Source organism: Stegostoma tigrinum, chromosome 4 (genome assembly GCF_030684315.1).
Source record: "Stegostoma tigrinum isolate sSteTig4 chromosome 4, sSteTig4.hap1, whole genome shotgun sequence".
Taxonomy (NCBI): Eukaryota; Metazoa; Chordata; class Chondrichthyes; order Orectolobiformes; family Stegostomatidae; genus Stegostoma; species Stegostoma tigrinum.
In genome coordinates this window covers 6,757,484-6,779,561 of record NC_081357.1, presented here as the reverse complement: position 1 = coordinate 6,779,561, position 22,078 = coordinate 6,757,484, and the positions used below count along the sequence as shown (strand labels likewise).

At 41.2% G+C, this 22,078-nt stretch overlaps 1 protein-coding gene across 1 annotated transcript in view; it reads right to left on the bottom strand.

Annotated features, from left to right (window-relative positions):
* Positions 1-22,078, bottom strand: part of LOC125452340 (dynein axonemal heavy chain 8-like) — a 1,165,100-nt gene that overhangs the window by 386,092 nt on the left and 756,930 nt on the right. Inside the window, exons 49-50 of the mRNA XM_059645122.1 lie at positions 18,716-18,894; positions 15,853-16,040 (exon numbers count right to left, since the gene is read on the bottom strand). Coding sequence (XP_059501105.1) covers positions 15,853-16,040; positions 18,716-18,894 — 367 coding nt within the window. The remainder of the gene's footprint in view (positions 1-15,852; positions 16,041-18,715; positions 18,895-22,078) is intronic.

The window sequence follows — 22,078 nt, the reverse complement described above, 5'->3', positions numbered from 1 at the left end:
GGACTAGGAAGCTTTTAAAGAGCAACAGAAGATAACTGAAAAGGCAATATGTGGAGAAAAAAATGAGGTACGAAGGCAAACTGGCCAAAAATATAAAGGAAGACAGTAAAATCATTTTCAGGTACGTGAAAAGATTAAAAATGGTTAAGACTAAAATTGGGCCCTTGAAGACAGAAACGGGTGAATTTATTATGGCAACAAGGAAATGGCAGAAGAGTTCAATAGGTACATTGGATCTGTCTTCACTAGGGAAGACAAAAACAATCTCCCAGATGTAATAGTGGCTGAAGGACCTAGGGTAATGGATGAACTGAAGGGAATTTATATTAGGCAGGAAATGGTGTTGGATAGACTGTTAGGTCTGAAGGCTGATAAGTCCCCGGGACCTGATGGTCTGCATCCCAGTGAACTTAAGGAGGTGGCTCGAGGAATTTTGGACGCATTGGTAATCATTTTCCAATGTTCTATAGATTCAGGATCAGTTCCTGCAGATTGGAGGGTGGCTAATGTTGTCCCACTTTTCAAGGGAGGAGGGAGAGAGAAAACAGGGAATTATAGGCCGGTTAGCCTGACGTCAGTGGTGGGAAAGATGCTGGAGTCAATTATAAAAGTTGAAATTACGACTCATTTGGATAGGTCAGTGTCAGTATGGATTTACGAAGGGGATATCATGCTTGACTAATCTTCTGGAATTTTTTGAGGATGTAACTATGAAGATGGACAAGGGAGAGCCAGTGGATGTAGTGTACCTGGACTTTCAGAAAGCTTTTGATAAAGTCCCACATAGGAGATTATTGAGAAAAATTAGGGCACATAGTATTGGGGGCAAAATACTGACTCGGATTGAAAATTGGCTGGCTGACAGGAAGCAAAGTGTAAACGGGTCCCTTTCGGAATGGCAGGGTGTGGCCAGTGGGGTACCGCAAGGTTCAGTGCTGGGACTGCTGCTGTTTACAATATACATTAATGATATAGATGATGGCATTAAAAGTGATATTAGCAAATTTGCTGATAACACAAAGCTGCGTGGCAGTGTGAAATGTGAGGAGGATGTTATGAGAATACAGGATGACTTGGACAGGCGAGGTGAGTGGACGGATGCATGTCAGATGCAGTTTAATGTGGACAAATGTGAGGTTATCCACTTTGGTGGCAAGAACAGGAAGGCAGATTACTATCTAAAGTGAGTCAAGTAAGGTAAAGGGGAAGTATGAGATCTAGGTGTTCTTGTACATCAGTCAATGAAAGCAAGCATGCAGGTACAGCAGGCAGTGAAGAAAGCTAATGGCATGCTGGCCTTCACAACAAGAGGAATTGAGTATAGGAGCAAAGAGGTCCTTCTGCAGCTGTACAGGGCTCTGGTGAGACCACACCTGGAGTATTGTGTGCAGTTTTGGTCTCCAAGTTTGAGGAAGGACGTTCTTGCTATTGAGGGAGTGCAGCTTAGGTTCATGAGGTTAATTCCCAGAATGGCGGAACAAGCATATGTTGAAAGATTGGAGCGACTGGGATTGTAGACACGAGTTTAGAAGGATGAGAGGGGATCTGATTTGAGATGTATAAGATTATTAAGGGATCGGACACTCTTGAGGCAGGAAGCATGTTTCTGCTGATGGGTGAGTCTAGAACCAGAGGATATAGTTTAAAACTAAGGGGTAGGCCATTTAGAACAGAGTTGAGGAAAAACTTCTTCATCCAAAGAGTGGTGGATATATGGAATGCTCTGCCCCAGAAGGCAGTTGAGGCCAACTCTCTGGATACTTTCAAGAAAGAGATGGATAGAGCTCTTATAAGATAATGGAGTCAAGGGTTATGGGGATAACGCAGGAACAGGATACTGATTGTGGATGATCAGCCATGATCATACTGAATGGTGATGCTGTCTCGAAGGGCCGAATGGCCTCCTCCTGCACCTATTGTCTATTGACAATATAAATTCCAAGTGGACTAGAATAACATTGCTTCATTGGAGGGTCCACTGATGATGTCACCTCGCATGGTGACGAAACATCTGAACAAAAACAAGCCAACTTGGTGATTAAGCCAACAATCTCATATTCATAACGATCCACCCTCTCACCATTTCATAAATATTCTGCATTTTTACTTTTTTGACTGAAGTGGATAACTCCAAATTTCTCCACATTGTAACCAATTTGCTGTGTTTTTTTGTCCACACATGTCCCCTTGAAATTTTAAATCCAGGCAGCTCTGACTCTGCCATTACGTTATATGCTCACAGTTGCTTCCTATTCATAACCCTCAGTGTCTCCTCTGATCCCATGACCTTCATAATTCTGCCCTCCCTGTGCTATGTCGCTGCTCCTCAACTCCAATAGCCTCAATTTCTGAAGATATATTCTCATCCAGCTGAAACATTTCTGGCATACAGGTGGAGACCAGCTTTACCCAATACCCGTACATTGCCTGAGTAGGCAATGGCAACCCTATGATCTGACAAAGTTCTTAATGCTGATTCCTCTTTTAACCTATGGTGGGCTGCAGGAACCTTTTACTCAAAGGGGTAATCCCTTTCAGCTCAGAAGAACCTTTTAAGGCTTTACCTGCCAGTACATGCCTGACCACCACCTCACCATGCCTGCCTTCAGCTATATTGGGGCAACTAGCCATAGTGGTCACAGTGGACTAAAAAGAGCCCTTCAGCCTGTTGTATCAGAGATAATAGGAACTGCAGACGCTGGAGAATACGAGATAACAAGGTATAGAGTTGGATGAACATGGCAGGCCAAGCAGCGTCATAGGAGCAGGATCCTATGTTGCTGCTTGGCCTGCTGTGTTCATCCAGCTCTACACCTTGTTACCTTCAGCCCGCTGTGTCTGTTCCATTCAAAAACAACCACCTCACTATTCTAACTCTATTTCCATCACTTGGCCCATTTCCTTGTCATTGCAAGTAAGCATCTAAATATTTCATAAATGTTTTGAGGGTTTCTGCCTTTCTCTCCCTTACAGGCAGTTGAGTTCCAAATTCTTACCGCCATTGAGGTGAAAAAGATGTTCCTCACATCTCCTCCAAACCTCCACTTAGCCACCCTCTCAGCATAACCCTTTATTTCTTTACTGTTCAAAAAATTATCTATCTTTGCTTTACAAAATTTAATGAGGAAGTGTCAACTACTTCACTGGGCAGGGAATTCCACTGATTCACAACCCTTTGGGTGAAGAAGTTCCTCCTCAGTTCAGTACTAAATCTGGTCCTCCTAATTTTGAGGCTATGTCCTGTTGTTCTAGTTTCACCCGCCAGTGGAAACAACCTCTCATCCTCTCTATTCCCTTCATAATTTTATATGTTTCTCTGAGAGCCCCCGCCCCCTCATTCTTATAAATTCCATTGAATATAGTCCCAGTCTATTCAGCCTTTCCTCATAAGCCAACCCTCTCAACTCTGGAACCAACTTGGTGAATCTCCTCTGCACTCCCTTCAGTACACCCTTTCTCAAGTGAGGAGACCAAAACTGCATGCAGTACTCCAGGTATTCCCTCACCAGCACTCTATACAGCTGCAACATAACCTCCCTGCTTTAAATTCAATCTCTCTAGCAATGAAGAACAATATTCCATTTGCCTCCTTAATTACCTGTTGTACCTCCAAACCAACATTCCGTAATTTATGCACAAAGACACCCAGATCCCACTGCACAGCAGCATGCTGCAATTTTTTACCATTCAAATAATAGTCTCTTTACTGTTAATCCTACCAAAATGGATGACTTCACATTTATTAACACTGTACTCTATCTTCCAGACTTTTGCCCACTCACTTAAGCTCTCTATATCCCTCTGTACCCTTTGCTCTGCCACTCATTTTAGTTGACACACTACATGTTGTCCCCAACTCCAAATCATCTACGTAAATTGTAAACAATTGTGGTCCCAGCACTGTTCCCTGAGGCACACCAACTAGAAAAGCACTCATCTATCCCCATTCTTTGCTTCTTGTTACCAATCCTCGATCCATGCCAATACATTGCCTATAACACCGTGCACCTTTAACTTATGCAGCTGCCTTTTGAGCGGCACCTTGTTGAGTGCCTTTTGGAAATTCAGATACACCATACCGACTTGGTCCCTGTTGTCCACTGCACGCATAATGTCTTCATACAATTCCAATAAATTTGTCAAGCATGACCTACCTTTCATGAACCTATGCTGCTTCTGCCTAATGGGACAATTTCAATCTAGATGTCTTGCTATTTCTTCCTCAATGATAGATTCAAGCATTTTCCCCACTACAGAAGTTAAGCTAACTGGCCTATAAATCCCCACTTTTTTTCCTACCTCCTTTTTAAACAGTGGTGTCATATTTGCTGTTTTTCAGTCTGCTAGAACTGCTCCAGAGTCCAGCCAATTTTGGAAAATTACCATGAGTGCATTTGTTATTTCTCCTACCATTTCTCTTAGTACCCTAGGATGCATTCCACCAGGGCCAGACTTGTCCATCTTTAGCTCCATTAGCTTGTCCAACACTATCTCATTCATGATACTGTTCGTGTCTACGTCCTCATCTACTTTAGTCTGTCTGTCATCAATTACTGGCATGTTATTTGTGTCCTCCACTGTGAAGCGCAACACAAAATATCTGTTCAATGCCTCGGCTACTTCCTCATTTCCCATTATTAAATCACCCTTTTCATCCTCTAAAGGACCAATGTTTACCTTAGCCGCTCTTTTTCATTTTATATATTTGTAGGAACTTTTGATATCTGTCTTTATATTCTGAGCTAGTTTAGTATCGTAATCTATCTTACTTTTCTTTATGATTTTTTTGCGGCTTTCTATCTACATTTGAAGTTTTCTGAATCTTCGAGCTTCCCACTGGTCTTTGCCACAATGTCTTATCTTTCAATTTGATTGCCTCACTTATTTCCTTAGACATCCATAGCTGATTGCCCCTTTTGCTACAGTCCTTCCTTTTCTCTGGTATATATTTTTGCCAAGCATTTTGAAAAATTGTTTTGAAAGTCCTTCATTGTTCCACAACTGTTCCCACTGCAGAATCTTTGCTTCTAGTCTACACTTGCCAACTCCTCCCTGTTCCTATATCTCCTTTGTTTAAGTACAGGACTCTGGTATTGGATTTTATCTTCTCACTTTCCATCTGTATTCTAATTTCAACCATATTGTGATTGCTCCTTCCAAGACAACCCCTAACAATAAGATCATTAATTATTCCTGTCTCATTACACTGGACGAGATCTAGGATAGCTTGCTCCCTTATTGGTTCCATTACATACCGTCAAGTAAACTATCACAGATACATTCAATGAACTCATCCTCAACGCTGCCTTGACTGACCCTGGTTCAACCAAATGACACGCTGATTAAAACCCCCACAATAGCTGCCATAATATTTCTACAGGCATTAGTTGTTTCTTTGTTTATTGCCCGTCCCAATGTGATGTTATTATTTGGTGGCCTATGGACTATGCTAATCAGTGACTTTTTCTTCTTAAAATTTCTAATTTCCACCCAAGTGGATTCAACCTTATTATCCATAGAACCAAATCATTTCTCACTACTGCCCCAATTTCATCCTGAATTATCAGTGCTATGCCGCCACCACCTCCCTTAACTTTCCGTCTGTCTTTCCAAATAGTCTGATACCCCTGGATACTTAATTCCCAGTCATGACCATCTTGCTCCCATGTCTCTGTAATAGCTACTAAATCATACTCATTCACGAAGATTTGTGCTGTTAACTCATCTACCTTGTTTTGAATGCCATGAACATTTGGGTAAAGTGCCTTTATGTCAGTTTTTATACCTGCCTTTTGAATCTAACATCACATTAATAACACCTCCTGAGTTTTTCTTCCTCTTAATTTCCTTCAAAGTTCTTGACGTAGTTAAACCCTCCTGCATAAATGTTAACCTGCTGTTTCCTTTTCCATTTACTATTATAATTCCAGTGGATTTCCCTTTCCTTCCCTCAATCACTAGTTTAAAGTCCTAGTGACCACCCTATTTATCCTTCTCGTGAGAACACGGGTTCCAGATTGGTTCAAGTGGAGACCATCTTATCGGTACAGATCCCTCCTGTTCCAAAACAGGTACTAATGCCCCATGAAATTGAACCGTTGTTTCCCACGCCAATCCTTTAGCCATGTGTTTTGAACATAGAACACAGGACAGTACAGCACAGTACAGGCCCTTTGGCCTACGATGTTGTGCTGACCTATTATCCGACTCGAAGATCAAACTACCCTACATTTTACTACCATCGATGTGACTATCCAAGAGTCACTTAAATGTCCCTAATGTATCTGACTCCACTACCACCACCAGCAGCGCATTCCAGGCACCCACCACACTCGGTGTAAGAAACCTACCTCTAACATCTTCCCTAGACCTTCCTCCAATCACCTTATAATTATGCTCCCTTGTGAGAGTCATTTCCACCCTGGGAAAAAGTGTCTGGCTATCCACTCTATCTATGCCTCTCATCATCTTGTACACCTCTATCAAGTCGCCTCTCATCCTTCTTCGCTCACTGAGAAAATGCCTAGTTCCCTCAATCTTTCCTCATAAGACCTGCCCTCCAGTCCAGGCAACATCCTGGTAAATCTCCTCTGCACCCTCTCTAAAGCTTCCACGTCCTTCCTTTTCTGAAGCGACCAGAACTGAACACAATATTCCAAGTGTGGTCTAACCAGGGTTTTATAGGGCTACAGCATAAGCTCACAGCTCTTAAACTCAATGCCCCTGCCAATGAAAGCCAACACACCATATGCCTTCTTTATAACCCTATCAACTTGGGTCGCAACTTTGAGGGATCTATGGATGTGGACCCCAAGATTCCTCCATTCCTCCACACTGCTAAGAATCCTGCCATTAACCTACTTTCAAATTTGACCTTCCAAAAGGAATCACTACACACTTATCCAGATTGAATTCCATCTTCCACTTCTTTGCCCAGCACTGTATCCTGTCAATGTCACGTCACAGCCTACAACAGCCCTCCACACTATCGACAACTCCACCAACCTTTGTGTCATTGGAAACTTACTAACCTACCCTTCCACTTCCTCATCCAAGTCATTTATAAAGATCACAAACAGCAGAGGTCCCAGAACAGATCCCTGTGGAACACCACTGGTCACCAAGCTCCAGGCTGAATACTTTCCATCTACTACCACACTCTGTCTTCTATTGGACAGCCAATTCTGTATTCAGGCAGCCAAATTTCCCTGATTCCCATGCCTCATTACTTTCTGAATGAGCCTACCATGGGGAACCTTATCAAATGCCTTGCTAAAACCCATATACATTACATCCACTCCCCTTCATCAATGTGTTTTTTCACATTTTCAAAGAATTCAATAAGGCTCATGAGGCATGACCTGCTCCTCACAAAACCATACAGACTATTTCTAATCAAACTGAGGTTTTCAAAATAATCATAAATACTATTTCAGAATTGTCTCCAATGATTTGCCCACCATAAAAGTAAGGCTAACTGGTCTGTAATTCCCAGGATTATCCCTAATCCCTTTCTTGGAAATAACATTTGCCACCCTCCAATCATCTGGTACCACTCCAGTGGACAGTGAGGATGCATAGGTCATCGCCAAACGCACACCCATCTCTTCCCACGCTTCTTGTAGTAGCATTGTTAATATTCCGTCTGGCCCATGTGACTTATCTATCCTGTTTATCAAAATTTCCAGCACATCCTCCTTCCTAACATCAACCTGTTCAGGCATATCAGCCTGTTTCACACTGTCCTCACAAACATTAAGGCTCCTCCATCCGATGAATACTGAAGCAAAGTATTCATTAAGGACCTTTCCTACCTCCTTTGATTCAGTGCACAAATTCCCTCCACTATCCCTGATTGGTCCTACCCTCACTCTAGCATCCCTTTTTCCCCTCACATAAGTGTAGAACACTTGGGTTTTTCCTTAATCCTACCCAGAAAGGCTTTTTCATACCCCCTTCTAGCTTTCCTAAATCCATTCTTCAGTTCCTTCCTGGCTACCTTGTAACCCTCTAGAGGTCTGTCTAATCCTTGCTTCCTCCACCTTAAGTAAGCTTCCTTCTTCCTCTTGGCTAGATGTTCCACGTCTCGTTATCCGAGGTTCCTTCACCTTACCATCCCTTCCTTGCCTTAGTGGGACAAACTATCCAGAACCTGTCGCAAGTGCTCCCTAAACATCCTCCACATTTTTGTCTTGTTTACTTTCCTAATTTTCTTATCCATCTGACAATTTGCACGTGGCTCGGTGACTAATGTGGAGATTATAACCCTTGAAGAGCTGTTCCTTAATTTCATTTATAGTGCTTGATAATCCCCAAACAGGTCCTCCTTCCGAGCCTTGCCTATGTCGTTTGTCCCAAAGTGGACCACAACAACTGGATCTTCACCCTCCTACTCCAACATTCTTTCAAGCTGACAAGAGAAATCACTCACTCTGGCACTGGGCAGGCAACACACCTTGTAGGACTCTCAATCCTGCTTGCAATGGATGCTATCGATCCCCCTAATTTTAGAATCCCTACAACTGCCACTTGTCTTTTGGCTCCCACCTCTCAAATGGCCTCCTGTACCAGGGTGCAACTGTCAATTGGCTCATCCCCCCTACAGTCCTTTTCCTCATCATCACAGGGACCAAGTATCTCATACCTGTGGACAAGATCAAGAGCTGAGGCTTCTCTATCCCTGAAATTAGAATTCCCCTACATGCCTCACTTACAATCACACCCTGCTGTTCCAGATCACCGACTGTAAGTAAGACCATTTAGCCCAGTGCATCTGCTGTGGCATTCAAAGAGATCAAGGCTGATGTGCTAATCCTCAACTCCACTTTCCTGCCTTTTTCCCATAGCCCTTGATTCCTTTACAGATTGAACATCTGTCCATGTCAACCTTGAGTATACTTAATGACCTAGCCTCTGAAATCCTCTGTGGTAAATAATTCCACAAATACATAACCTTCTGAGAGAAGATATCCTTCCTCATTTCTGTCTTAAAATGTGTGACCCATTATTCTGAGATTATGCCTTCTAGTCCTAGACTGTCACAGAAAAGTAAACACACTTTTTGCATCTATCCTGTCAAGTTCCCTAAGAATATTCTATGTTTCAACAAGGTCACCTCTTGTTCTTCTAAACTCCAATGAGTACAGGCTCAATCAACTTAACCTTTCCTCATATGACAGCCCCTCCATACCTGGTATCAGCCAAGTGAACCTTTTCTGGTCTACCACCAATGCTGGTATATCTTCCTTGTACAAAGACACACAAAACTTTTCACAGGATTCCAGCTGACTCCTGATTAATGCCTTTGTCCAGTTTTAGCAAAATCTCACCACTTTTATATTCCATTCCCTTTGATAAAAAGGCCAACATTCTAGTTGCTTTCCTGATTATCCTGTAAACCTGGATGCTAGCTTTTCTGATTCATGGTCAAGGGCTTACAAATCTCTCTACTCTGCAGCTTTCTTTTTTCACTAAAATAATATTTAGCTGCTCTAATCTTCCTGTAAAAATGCATAAACTCACATTCCCCACATAATATTCCAGCTACCAAATTTATTCACACTCACTTAAACACCTCCGCAGACTCTTTGTTTCATCATCACTTGCCCTTGCACTTATTTCTGTGACATCTGAAAACCTGGCTGCAGTTCATTGACTCTCTTCATGTCATTAATATATTGTGGCCCAGCATTGTTCCTTGTGGCACACCATTATTCACATGTTGCTGTCCTCAGAATTGTCTCCATTATCTGGACACTCTCTCTTCTATTCGTTAGCCAGTCGTAGGTTTTATTTAGGGAAAACACAAAGGCATTTTACACTTACGTGAGGAATAAAAGAATGGTCAAAGAAAGAGTAGGGCCGATCAGGGATAGCATTGGGAACTTGTGTGTGAAGTCTGAGGAGGTAGGGGAAGCCCTAAATGAGTTTTTTCCTTCTGTCTTTACGAAAGAAACGAACTTTGTAGTGAATGAAACCTTTGAAGAGCAGGTGTGCATGCTGGAATGGATAGAGATAGAGGAAGCTGATGTGCTGAAAATGTTGTCAAACATTAAGATTGACAAGTCGCCAGGCCCGGACCAGATTTGTCCTCGGCTGCTTTGGGAAGCGAGAAATGCAATTGCTTCGCCACTTGCGAAGATCTTTGCATCCTCGCTCTCCACTGGAGTCGTACCTGAGGACTGGAGAGAGGCAAATGTAACTCCTCTCTTCAAGAAAGGAAATAGGGAAATCCCCGGCAATTACAGACCAGTAAGTCTCACGTCTGTCGTCTGCAAGGTGTTAGAAAGGATTCTGAGGGATAGGATTTATGACCATCTGGAAGAGCATGGCTTGATCAAATGCAGTCAACACGGCTTTGTGAGGGGCAGGTCATGCCTCACAAACCTTATCGAGTTCTTTGAGGATGTGACTAGAAAAGTTGATGAGGGTCGAGCTGTGGATGTGGTGTATATGGACTTCAGTAAGGCATTTGATAAGGTTCCCCATGGCAGGCTCATTCAGAAGGTCAGGAGGAATGGGATACAGGGGAACTTAGCTGCCTGGATACAGAATTGGCTGGCCAACAGAAGACAGCGAGTGGTAGTAGAGGGAAAATATTCTGCCTGGAAGTCAGTGGTGAGTGGGGTTCCACAGGGCTCTGTCCTTGGGCCTCTACTGTTTGTAATTTTTATTAATGACTTGGATGAGGGGATTGAAGGATGGGTCAGCAAGTTTGCAGACGACACAAAGGTCGGAGGTGTCGTTGACAGTATAGAGGGCTGTTGTAGGCTGCAGCGGGACATTGACAGGATGCAGAGATGGGCTGAGAGGTGGCAGATGGAGTTAAACCTGGATAAATGCGAGTTGGTGCATTTTGGAAGGTCGAATTTGAAAGCTGAGTACAGGATTAAGGATAGGATTCTTGGCAGTGTGGAGGAACAGAGGGTTCTTGGTGTGCAGATACATAGATCCCTTAAAATGGCCACCCAAGTGGACAGGGTTGTTAAGAAAGCATATGGTGTTTTGGCTTTCATTAACAGGGGGATTGAGTTTAAGAGTCGTGAGATCTTGTTGCAGCTCTATAAAACTTTGGTTAGACTGCACTTGGAATACTGCGTCCAGTTCTGGTCGCCCTATTATAGGAAAGATGTGGAAGCTTTGGAGAGGGTTCAGAGGAGATTTACCAGGATGCTGCCTGGACTGGAGGGCTTATCTTATGAAGAGAGGTTGACTGAGCTCGCTCTCTTTTCATTGGAGAAAAGGAGGAGAAGAGGGGACCTAATTGAGGTATACAAGATAATGTGAGGCATGGATAGAGTTGATACCCAGAGACTATTTCCCAGGGCAGAAATGGCTAGCACGAGGGGTCATAGTTTTACGCTGTTTGGAGGAAAGTATAGAGGGGATGTCACAGGCGGGTTCTTTACACAGAGAGTTGTGAGAGCATGGAATGCGTTGACAGCAGCAGTTGTGGAAGCAAGGTCATTGGGGTCATTTAAGAGACTGCTGGACATGCATATGGTCACAGAAATTTGAGGGTGCATACATGAGGATCAATGGTCGGCACAACATTGTGGGCTGAAGGGCCTGTTCTGTGCTGTACTGTTCTATGTTCTATATTGGTACACTGTCCTTTTGGCCATTGAAAATTTTGAATACAATTAGTGGCTTTTTCAATGAAGACTGATGCAAATTACTTCTTCAACTCCTCTGCTATTCCCTACCTCCCAGCCTCATTTTCTGAGAGCCATATGTTCAGTTTGGTTTCTCAAGGAGTCATAGTCGTACAGCAGGGAAACAGACCCTTTGGTCCGACCATTCCATGCCAAACATAATCCCAAAGTAAACTAGTCCTACCTGCCTTCTGTTAGCCCATATCTCCCCAAACCTTTCCTATTCATTTACCAAATTAAATGTCTTTAAAAAATCTAACATAAGTAAAATATAATAACTGTAATGAAACACATTTTTTCTTTATTCATTCATGGGATGAGGGCAGCACTGGTTAGGCAGCGTTTATTGCCCATTCCTAATTGCTCAGAGGGCAGTTGAGGCAACCACATTGCTATGGGTCTGGAATCACATGTAGGCTAGACTGGGTAAGGACATTAGTGAACCATATAGGTTTTCTCAACAATGATTCACAGTCATCATTAGACTCTTTATTCTAGATATTTATTGAATTCACCATCTGCTGGTCCTCAGAATGTTATCTGGATCTTCAGATTAACAGTACAGCGATAATACCACTAGGCCATCATCTCCGCTTCTTTAATTAAACCTGCAATACCATTAGCAAGATGTACACTGCCTCCCAGGAGTTTCTCTCTTCCTTTTCATATATTTAAAGAAGCTCTTGCTGTCTGTCTTGATATTACTTGCAAGTTTACCCTCAACATTTATTTTCTCCCTCTATTATTTTTCTGGTTGTCTTTTGTTGATTTTAAAATTTTTCCCAATCCTCTGATTTACTACTAACCTTTGTTACATTGCATATTATTTTCTTTCAACCTAATGCTGTCATTAACTTCCCTGATTAATCATAGTTGGATTATCCCCTTCCAACAATCCTTCTTCCTCACTGAATATATCTTTGTTGTGAGCTGTGAAGTCTTCTCTGAACTATCTGCTTTTGATTCCCAACTCTTTTTGCTCCTAAACTCCGTTCCCAGTCCACTCCAGCTATCTCTGCCCCCACTTCTTTGTAATTGCCCTTATTTAAGCTTAGAACAATTATTTTGACCAAGTCCCTCCTCTCAAATTAAATGCTAAATTTTACCATGTTGTGGTCGCCATTTCCGAGGGATCTTTTACTCTGACATCAATTATTAAGCCTGCCACATTACACGTTACCAGATCCAAAACAGTCTTATCCCTGGTTGGATCCACAAATTATTGTTCTAGGAAACTGTCCTGGATACAGTTTACAAATTCTTCATCATAGCTACCTCTGCCATTCTGACTATCCCAATCTGTAAGAAAATTAAAGTCACCCATGATTTATTATGTACTGCCTTTGTCACATGCCCTCATTATCTCTTGATTTATTCTCTCTTCCACTGTGCAGCTATTGTTAGGGAGTCTGTAGACCACTCCTTGTGGTATATTCCCCTTTTTATTTCTTACCTCCAACCATATGGATTCTACATCTGCTGATCCAAGATCTCTTGTTGCAATTATACATATTCTATCTATACCAACAATTCTATACTAGCACCCTTTCCTTTCTGCATGTCCTTTTGAAAAGTTACCTAACCGAAGTCATACTTAGTTCCCAGCTCTGATCTCCTGTAACCATGTCGCTGTAATGGCTCTAATATCATGTCTATTAACCTGTATTTGTGTGGTTAATTATTTTTTTTCTGAGTACTACGCACATTCAAGTAAAGAACATTCATTTTGTCTTTTTACCATATCTCCTTTTTTGATCCTATTTGCAGATGTATTTTCTAATGTTTGTGTACACTGTCCCACTCTTGGTATTGCTATATAAACAATGCCGTATAATGTTGCTCTGTCCTCTTGCTTTATAAGCATACATTTTCCCTCTCCTGAATGCTAACCCCCGTCCCCCCCACACCAATTAGCAATTAATTCAAAGCTCTTTCTACAGCCCGGTTACATAATTGCCAGGACACTGATCCCAAGATGATTCAAGTGAAGCTTATCTTACTAAAAAAGCTCCCTTCTATGCCAGTGCAGGTGCAATGTCCTACAAACTGAACACTATTTCACCCACACTAATCTTTGAGCCACACATTTAACTGCGGGTCTTTATTTACCCAATTCCAATTTGTCCTTGAATCAGATCATTGGGAAGCATGAGAATTATGGCGCGTGAATGGGAAGAGAAACCAACATGGATGATTTTCGTACTTTGTTGCTTTGTGAGATGGAGCTGTATGTAAATTAGCTTATAACCAGACCAAAATTCTGAAAATATTCATTGGATGTAAAGCCAATGCACGGGACATACAAGGCTAGAAAGGTGCTATATAATGCAAATCCTAATCATCTCCTCTGTTATCCGATACTTATATTGCAAGGCTCAATTAGATGCATTAGAGATAATGGGAACTGCAGATGCTGGAGAATCCGAGATAACAAAGCATGGAGCTGGATAAACACAGCAGGCCAAGCAGCATCTTAGGAGCACAAAAGCTGACATTTTGGACCTAGACCTGTCCAGGCCTGAAACGTCAACTTTTGTGCTCCTAAGATGCTGCTGGGCCTGCTGTTTTCATCCAGCTCCACACTTTGTTATCTCAATTAGATGCATGGCTGCTTTTACACACTGCCAGGTCTATACTTTTCCCTATAGGTTAAAATAGTCCTGTGATCCTACATAAATGATTCTACATCAATGAATGAGATCTCTTCTCAAATCACCTCACTCTTGCATTCTTACTTTGTATGGTAGTTCCAAATTCTACCCAGTCACTTCAAATGGTTGGACAAACTTTATTTCACTAAATGTCCATATTTTTGGCAGTTTGTTGGGCAAGACTGCAGTTTGAATCCCTGATTCAAGGCTCCTTATCAATTTTGTGTCACTAACTCCAGTAGAAATGCCCACTCTAAAGTGCAAAATTGGCTTCAAATGATGTGTTCGTGATAAGAAAACTTGAATTTATACAGGAACAAAAACAGAAGTTGCTGGAAAATCGGCAGGTCTGATAGCATCCGTGAATAAAAAATCAGAGTTAACATTTTAGGTTTGGTAACCCTTCCTCAGAACTGATGGTTGTTGGGAAAATGTCAGTTTATATGCAGAAAATAGGGAGGGGGATGGGAGAAGGAGTAAATGATAGGATAAAAGATAAAGCCCGAAGAGAGAGAAGAGCAGCTGGATAGACAAAGGAGTTGATAACAATCGGGCTAGGATGCTGTTAATGGGGACTGTTAGTGGCTGTCAATAGGGGTAATGTGTAAAGGCAGGCTATGTGATATTTTATATTTTGTACAGTTTCTTTTGTGTTCACAGATTATCTCTAAGAGTTTATTCAGCATTTATGGAGTGTAGTCGTAGCTCGTGATTCATGGCTGTGGATTCGTATTCAGCAAATTCCCTCAGACATCAAAATGATAATGTAGTTATGGTGTTGAGTGAAGTATAGATATTGGTCAGGACACTGGTGATAACTCTCCTGCCATTTTTTGCAAAAACGTTATAAGATCTTTTAGGTCCACTTGAGGCAAATGGGGCCTCTCTTTAATGTCTTATCAGAAACAAGCTACCTCCCATAGTATAGCACTGGTCTGGTATTACATTGGAATGCTTGGATCCTGAAGTGGGACTGCGTAGTGATCGAGCGGTCCCCTATATTTTGCTTTGAGTTTTGCCATTGCTAGGTTACAAGAATGTTGACACTAGAGGAAATATGGACGTGATTTTGAACAACACAGTGGGACTTCATAAAATATTTCTCAGGTGAAAAGACAGATTTAATCTTTTTTTCCCCTATGCTGTTGAGAACTAATTTACTCTCTATCTCCACGCCTTTTGTTGCAGCCATGCTACTTATTACCATTACCACTTTCATCACCCTAAGTTAGTTAGGCATTTTAGAATGAAAAAAAAATGACTGTTATTGTTCTTACTAGGACAGTGGATGCATCTACTCACCATGGTCTGCCATGGTTCAAGAAATCACCTCACCAAGGGCAGAAAAATGCTGGTCTAGGTAAATGGGTTACAAATACACCAAATGGTTATTTGTAGCAGGTTAGCTGATAGGGTTAGATAAAGCGGGGAGGGAGGAGAATTGTTGGTGCTTAAACACTAACATGGACCAGTTGGAAATATTTAACTCATCTTCATTCTATGAAAGCTATATTATACTTCAGCATTTCACCTTCCTTTCTACTTACCATTGTGATAAAAATGCCAAACTCTGGATTCAGTGATACATTATCTCCATCAGTGAAGATAAAATTTCGTTTTCTTTCTTTCCTTGCCACAAGAACAATATAAATCTGTTGAGCTGCTACTGATAATACAGGCAGTTCAATTCTATTAAATTCATCAAAGCAGCCCCAGGAACCAGACTGTGCCAAACCTAGTGGAAAAAAAAACAAAATTATCAACCCATGCAATCTAATATCAATAATAAAACTCAATCAACAAAACTTAACATCCATTTAGCCTAAGCATTATCAAACAGTTAATATTCCATCACTTAATTTGAATTTGTCTAGTTTCAATATTTCTAAATGATCAAATTAAAATCTCTTTGAGTACTGGATTATCATTGAGCAGCAGGCAATGGGTTTTAGTCTATTTTAATTCCACTGATCTACAAAATACATGAGTGAAGCTAGACATTAACAACAGAGGAAGAGTCCTGAAAAAATACCCATATCAACCTACTCAGATGCACTTAAAAACAAATGAGCTGAGCAACAGAAACAAGATTGGAGCATTTAAGATCAACAAGGGAAGCATTACAGCCTTGGTTCAGACATGATGAAATGAGCTGAGCTCAAGAAAAGATGAGTATGACTCTTCCCTGACACCAAGGCAGCATTTGGTTGTTAACAGCGAAGAAGCAGAGCGAAACTGGAGTCAATGGAAATTGAGGGTAAAACTTTCCATTGGTTAATGTCAACCCTGACACAAAGAAAATGGCTGTGGTTGTTACAGCCCGTCATCTCAATCCCAGGACATCAGTGCAGTGGGTTCGTCAGGGTTTTGTTCTGAGCCCAACCACCTCTAGTTGCTTCATCAAAAAAGTGGGAACATATGCTGTAGACTGCATAAATTTCAGTATGACTTGCAATGTCCCAGATCCTGAAAAAGCTTGTGTCCGGTTGCGGAAAGGATTGGACAACACTCACCTTGGATTGAAATGTGGAAAGTAACACTTGAAGCTCACAAATTCCAAACATCACTATCTACAGTAAATAGAGAATGTAATCATCTCGTCGCATCATTCATCAGTACTATCATTGTTGAATTGCCAACTATCAGCATTCTGCGGTCATTTTTGACCAAAATTGAAATGGAAACTTCCAAATAAATGCTCTGAGTGGAACAGTGGATCAGTGTTTTGAAAATCTGTGGTGAGTAATTCAACCTCCTGACTCTTCAAAGACTACACAAACGCTGTGGCTAATGTTATGATGTGTTGACATGTACCTTTAGAAAGATATATGTTAAACTACTATGAATCAATATTACCTTGGTAAGATGTCATGTTATTTTTTATGGGAAGAGCATTACTCAACTGTAGAGGGTTCAGAAAAGATTTACTAGGATGTTCCTGGGAATGGAAGGTTTGAGTGATAAAAGTAGACTGGATATGCTGGGACTTATTTCACTGGAGTGCAGGAGATTGAGAGGTGACCTTATAGAGATTTGTAAAATCATGAGGACATAGATAAAGTGAATAGCTAAGGTCTTTTCCCTAAAGTGAGGGAGTTGAAAACTAGGAGACATATTTTTAAGGTGACAGGAAAAAGATTTAAAAAGAACATGAGGCAACATTTTTGCACAGAGTGCCAAGTGTGTGGAATAAACAGCCAGAGGAAATGATGAACGCAGGTACAATTCCACATTTAAAAGGATTTGGATAAATACAAGAATAGGAAACATTTGGAGGGATGTGGGCCAAACGCAGGCAAGTGGAACTAGTTTAGGTTGGGAACATGGTTAGCGTTGATTAGTTAGGCCAAAGAATTTGCTTCCACGCTGTATGATTTTATAACTCTTCAGCACAACGCTGTGAGGGGCACATCAAAACTAAGACCATTCTGATGATTCTAGATGCAGCATACTATCCTGTAACATTTGTCATCTTAATTCTCTAATACATTCTCATTGTCCTCGACTTCTGACACTAAGCCAAAGAAGGAGTAATGTACAGCATTTTAACATCAAACTGAAATTTTAGATCATCACCACTGCTCTCATTTTCTTGGCCAGCAAGCTTTGGTTCAATTGTAACTATCCCTACTACCTCTTTCTGTTTCTGTACTTTTCCCATTATTTTAATCATACACTACCATTCCCCTTGTCATCTTATCATTTCTACCCTCTCTCCATCATAAACTTTCCACTTTCTTCCTTTTCTCCATAAACATTCCTCATTTCTCCTTTCACTGCGATGAGTGCTATATATAAGATGTAACTCATTAAAACTTCCTGAGGCAACCCTCCAAACCCTTCTGCTCTTTGTAAAATTTAGAGCAGTAGATCCATCTGCTCCAACCTATATGATATACGTCCATGCAGAGTGTTGTTCAGTAAGGCATACATGATTTTGACCCAACAACAGTAAACGAACAGTGATATACTTTCAAGTCAGGATGAGGTGTGACTTGAGGAGAGGAATATCCGACAAGTCAGTGTTGAAGGCCCAATGGAATTAAATACAGGACTTATTGTAGCAGGAACAGGAGGTGAAGCCTATTTAAGGGGAACATACAGGAGAGCTGGGGTGGAGACCTCTGATGGGGAGGCCTGTGAAGCTGGAATACCTGCAAAGAGAGGGTTCCCTTTGCACATCAGATTGTTCGACTGGCTCTCTGCAACACCCTGCCCTTGTTTCTGACCCTTCTAGCAACGCTCAAATTTACATATGGTCTTCTCTATGCCGAGGAGTTTATAGCATGAGTAACAAATACAGTATACATTTAATAGTAGACCATTATACAGGTAATTTTAATACAGTCACATGAACTGCTACCTTCATTTTAAACTGACGAAAGACTTGTTTTATTTGAACATAGTTACCTTTGAAGATTCTGCCGAGTCCTCTGAAATCCATTTGATCAGAACAATTAAAAACAACTACGTATTTTCCAAGAGCTTTGCCCATGTCCTTCACAGTCTCTGTTTTGCCTGTACCAGCAGGTCCAGCAGGAGCCGCCCCCATATTCATCCACAAAGCTTGAGCTAGAGTGATATAGCACCTACAATTAGAACAAAACAAACCATTTACCATTAAATAAAAACAAAAGACAATAGCTTTCTATACGATCAAAAAACTTAGTGCTTGGCTTTTCTTTAATGGCCTCATCTGTGAATGAATAAAAAAACCTCAAGCCATAATTTTAGAATCTATCATACATATCAGAATTGTGTTGGGGTCTGGAAAGCAGCCAAAGTATCAGATTTGTTCAAGCAAGGAAACACTCAGTTAATATAACAACATATGTTAGCAAACTCTTAGATTCAAATACTTAATCAATGCAGACCATAACTTAAACTGTAACACCTGAACTGCGCGAGAATTTGAAGTTGAACCCAGTGATGCCAAGATTGTGCTTTTTCAAACAGGCCAATAAAATTCAACCTCACTGCTCTGGAAATGGATGAGTTCCCTCAAAGCCGACACATTGCAGGATAAAATATATCCTTAATTAAAGACTTTCCTCATTTAAGTATCAGAACAGCAATAGAAAAACTTATAACTTCAAAACAGAATGGCAGATTTCAGATCCAAATAACTGACCACACTCGTGTATTCCCAGATACCAGAGGAAAACAAAATGCTAACAGCTGAAATCTCATGCCAGAGAGATTAGGAATTTATTGAAACCATCATGTATAAAATTGGATCAAACCATTCCTGCTCCTATACATAATGACAAACTAAAGGTAAGTTTGAATGAGTTAAGAATAAAAAAAACTGATAATGTTTATAAACTTTCATTTTGAAATGAAAGAGGGAACGAGAATTGAGATTGATTTAAACGTTCACTTTTGTATTTCAACAGTTTAGGCCTTCTAGCCTTCATTCTTCATATCTAATCACCAGCCACCCCCACCCCCATTTCCATGGCCCCTTACCTATCAGGTCATGTTTCCACTACTCATGTCCCAGTGGTCGCTTATAACAATGGGGCTAGACCTTAGGCTACACATTGAACTATATTTCAACACAGATAGTAGGAACTGCAGATGCTGGAGAATCTGAGATAACAAGGTGTAGAGCTGGATGGACACAGCAGGCCGAGCAGCATCCTGCTCCTGCGATGCTGCTTGGCCTGCTGTGTTCATCCAGCTCTACACCTTGTTATCTCTATGTTTCAACAGTTGTTTTTGACTAACAGCAGAGACAGAAGGAGAAATGAAAGTGAGCTGGAAGCTTTTCAGTGTATTTTGGTACACGTGACAATCAATCAATCAATTAACCAACTCTGTCTCCCTCTGCTTGTTGTGCTCATCATCTCATAAACAGTGATCAGTGAAAAAGCTAATGGAAAAACAACCATCTGCCAAGAATTCAAAGGTATCTACTGAGTCCATGACCGCTGAGGGTACAAGTCAACCATGAAACAACTCACATCTCAGTTTAAGAACCTTACACCTCAAGGATTCTAAAGACTGTTTAAATAAATCGTCTTTATTTTTCCTGTTTGTTGAGAAACTCTTTCTTCTATGTTAATTGTCCATTTTTCTGCGTGTGTTTGATCTTGGGTTTTGTTATTTTTTTCAGGGTTAGTAGGTAATAAAGTTTCTCTTCTTTTCAACCAATAAAATCTTGGTAATTAGCTCCTTCATTTTCTAGTGTATGAAGCTTTAATTAAAGTGCAAGAGCTGCAAGCTGAAAAGAAATGTTAATAAGGTTGCAACCAACCAAAAGGGGTTTACATAAGGAAAGTCAATTCCTATCCTCACCTGCCTGTTAGGGAATTGTCAGGTGCACATAAACCCTAAAAAAGAGCAGGGTTTCTATTTTTTAAAAACTGCAGATTAAAATAATTAAACAGGTTTTATCAGCCCTTCAAGAACATTTGTCTACTCCATAAATTTGTGGTAGCAACACTGAGTTGAATCCCTTCCAACATTTATATATTTAAATAATATATAAACAAAGACAAAGGAAAAATTGCAGAGATGGTTTAACAGTAAATGCCCTTCATAGCACAGCAGCTTCTAACAATGTGAGAAACCACGAATCCTTAGCCAATCAAAAGTCAGGAAGGTCAGGGGATAACTATTTAGCGGTTAAGATCATTCATAACCCAAAGAATTTGGATGTTGGTGGCCAAACATCTGAGCCTCAGTACATTTGGCTACAAATGCAGGAAATGTGTTCAGCTGCAGCTCCTGATTCACTGCATGAAGTGGCTGGAACTGTGGATGGAGTCACAACGGAGCATCGATGAAATACAGAATATCGTGGATGAAGCATTTAGCCAGCTGGTCACACCACCAATAAGGGCTAGACAGGCAGAAAAACATTAAGTGACCACCATGAAGATTAATTGGCATGGGCCAGCAGTGCAGGTGTCACCTCTGGCCATTCCGCTCTCAAGCAGATGGACCGTGCAGCCTCCCCACCGCCTCAGTACTACCTGCCTGTCCAGCTATCTTTGTATCATCGGCAAACTTCGCCAGAACGCCCCAGTCCCTTCATCCAGATCATTAATATATAAGGTGAACAGCTGCGGCCCCAACACTGAACCCTGACCACTTGTCACTGGTTGCCATTCCGAAAAAGAGCCTTTTATCCCAACTCTCTGCCTTTTGTCAGACAGCCAGCCAATCCTCAATCCAAGCCAGTAGCTCACCTCGAACACCATGGGCCCTCACCTTGCTCAGCAGCCTGCTGTGAGGCACCGTATAAAAGGCCTTTTGAAAGTCGAGATAGATAACATCTACTGGGTTTCCCTGGTCTAACATACTTGTTACCCCTTCAAAGAATTCTAACAGGTTTGTCAGGCATGACCTCCCCTTACTAAAACCATGCGGACTTGTTTTAATCTGACCCTGCACTTCCAGGAATTTAGAAATCTCATCCTTGACAATAGATTCTAGAATTTTACCAACTACCGAGGTTTGGCTAATTGGCTATAATTTTCCATCTTTTGTCTTGATCCCTTCTTAAATGGGGGGTTACAACAGCAATTTTCCAATCATCTGCGACTTTCCCTGGCTCCAGTGACTTTTGAAAGGTCACGACCAAAGCCTCTGCTATTTCCTCAGCCACCTCCCTCAGAACTCTAGGATGTAGCCCATCAGGGCCAGGAGATTTATCAATTTTTAAACCTTTTAGATTTTCTAGCACTTTCTCTTTTGTAATGCCTACCATACTCAACTCTGCCCCCGGCGCTCCCTAATTATTGGCATACTACTCATGTCTTCCAC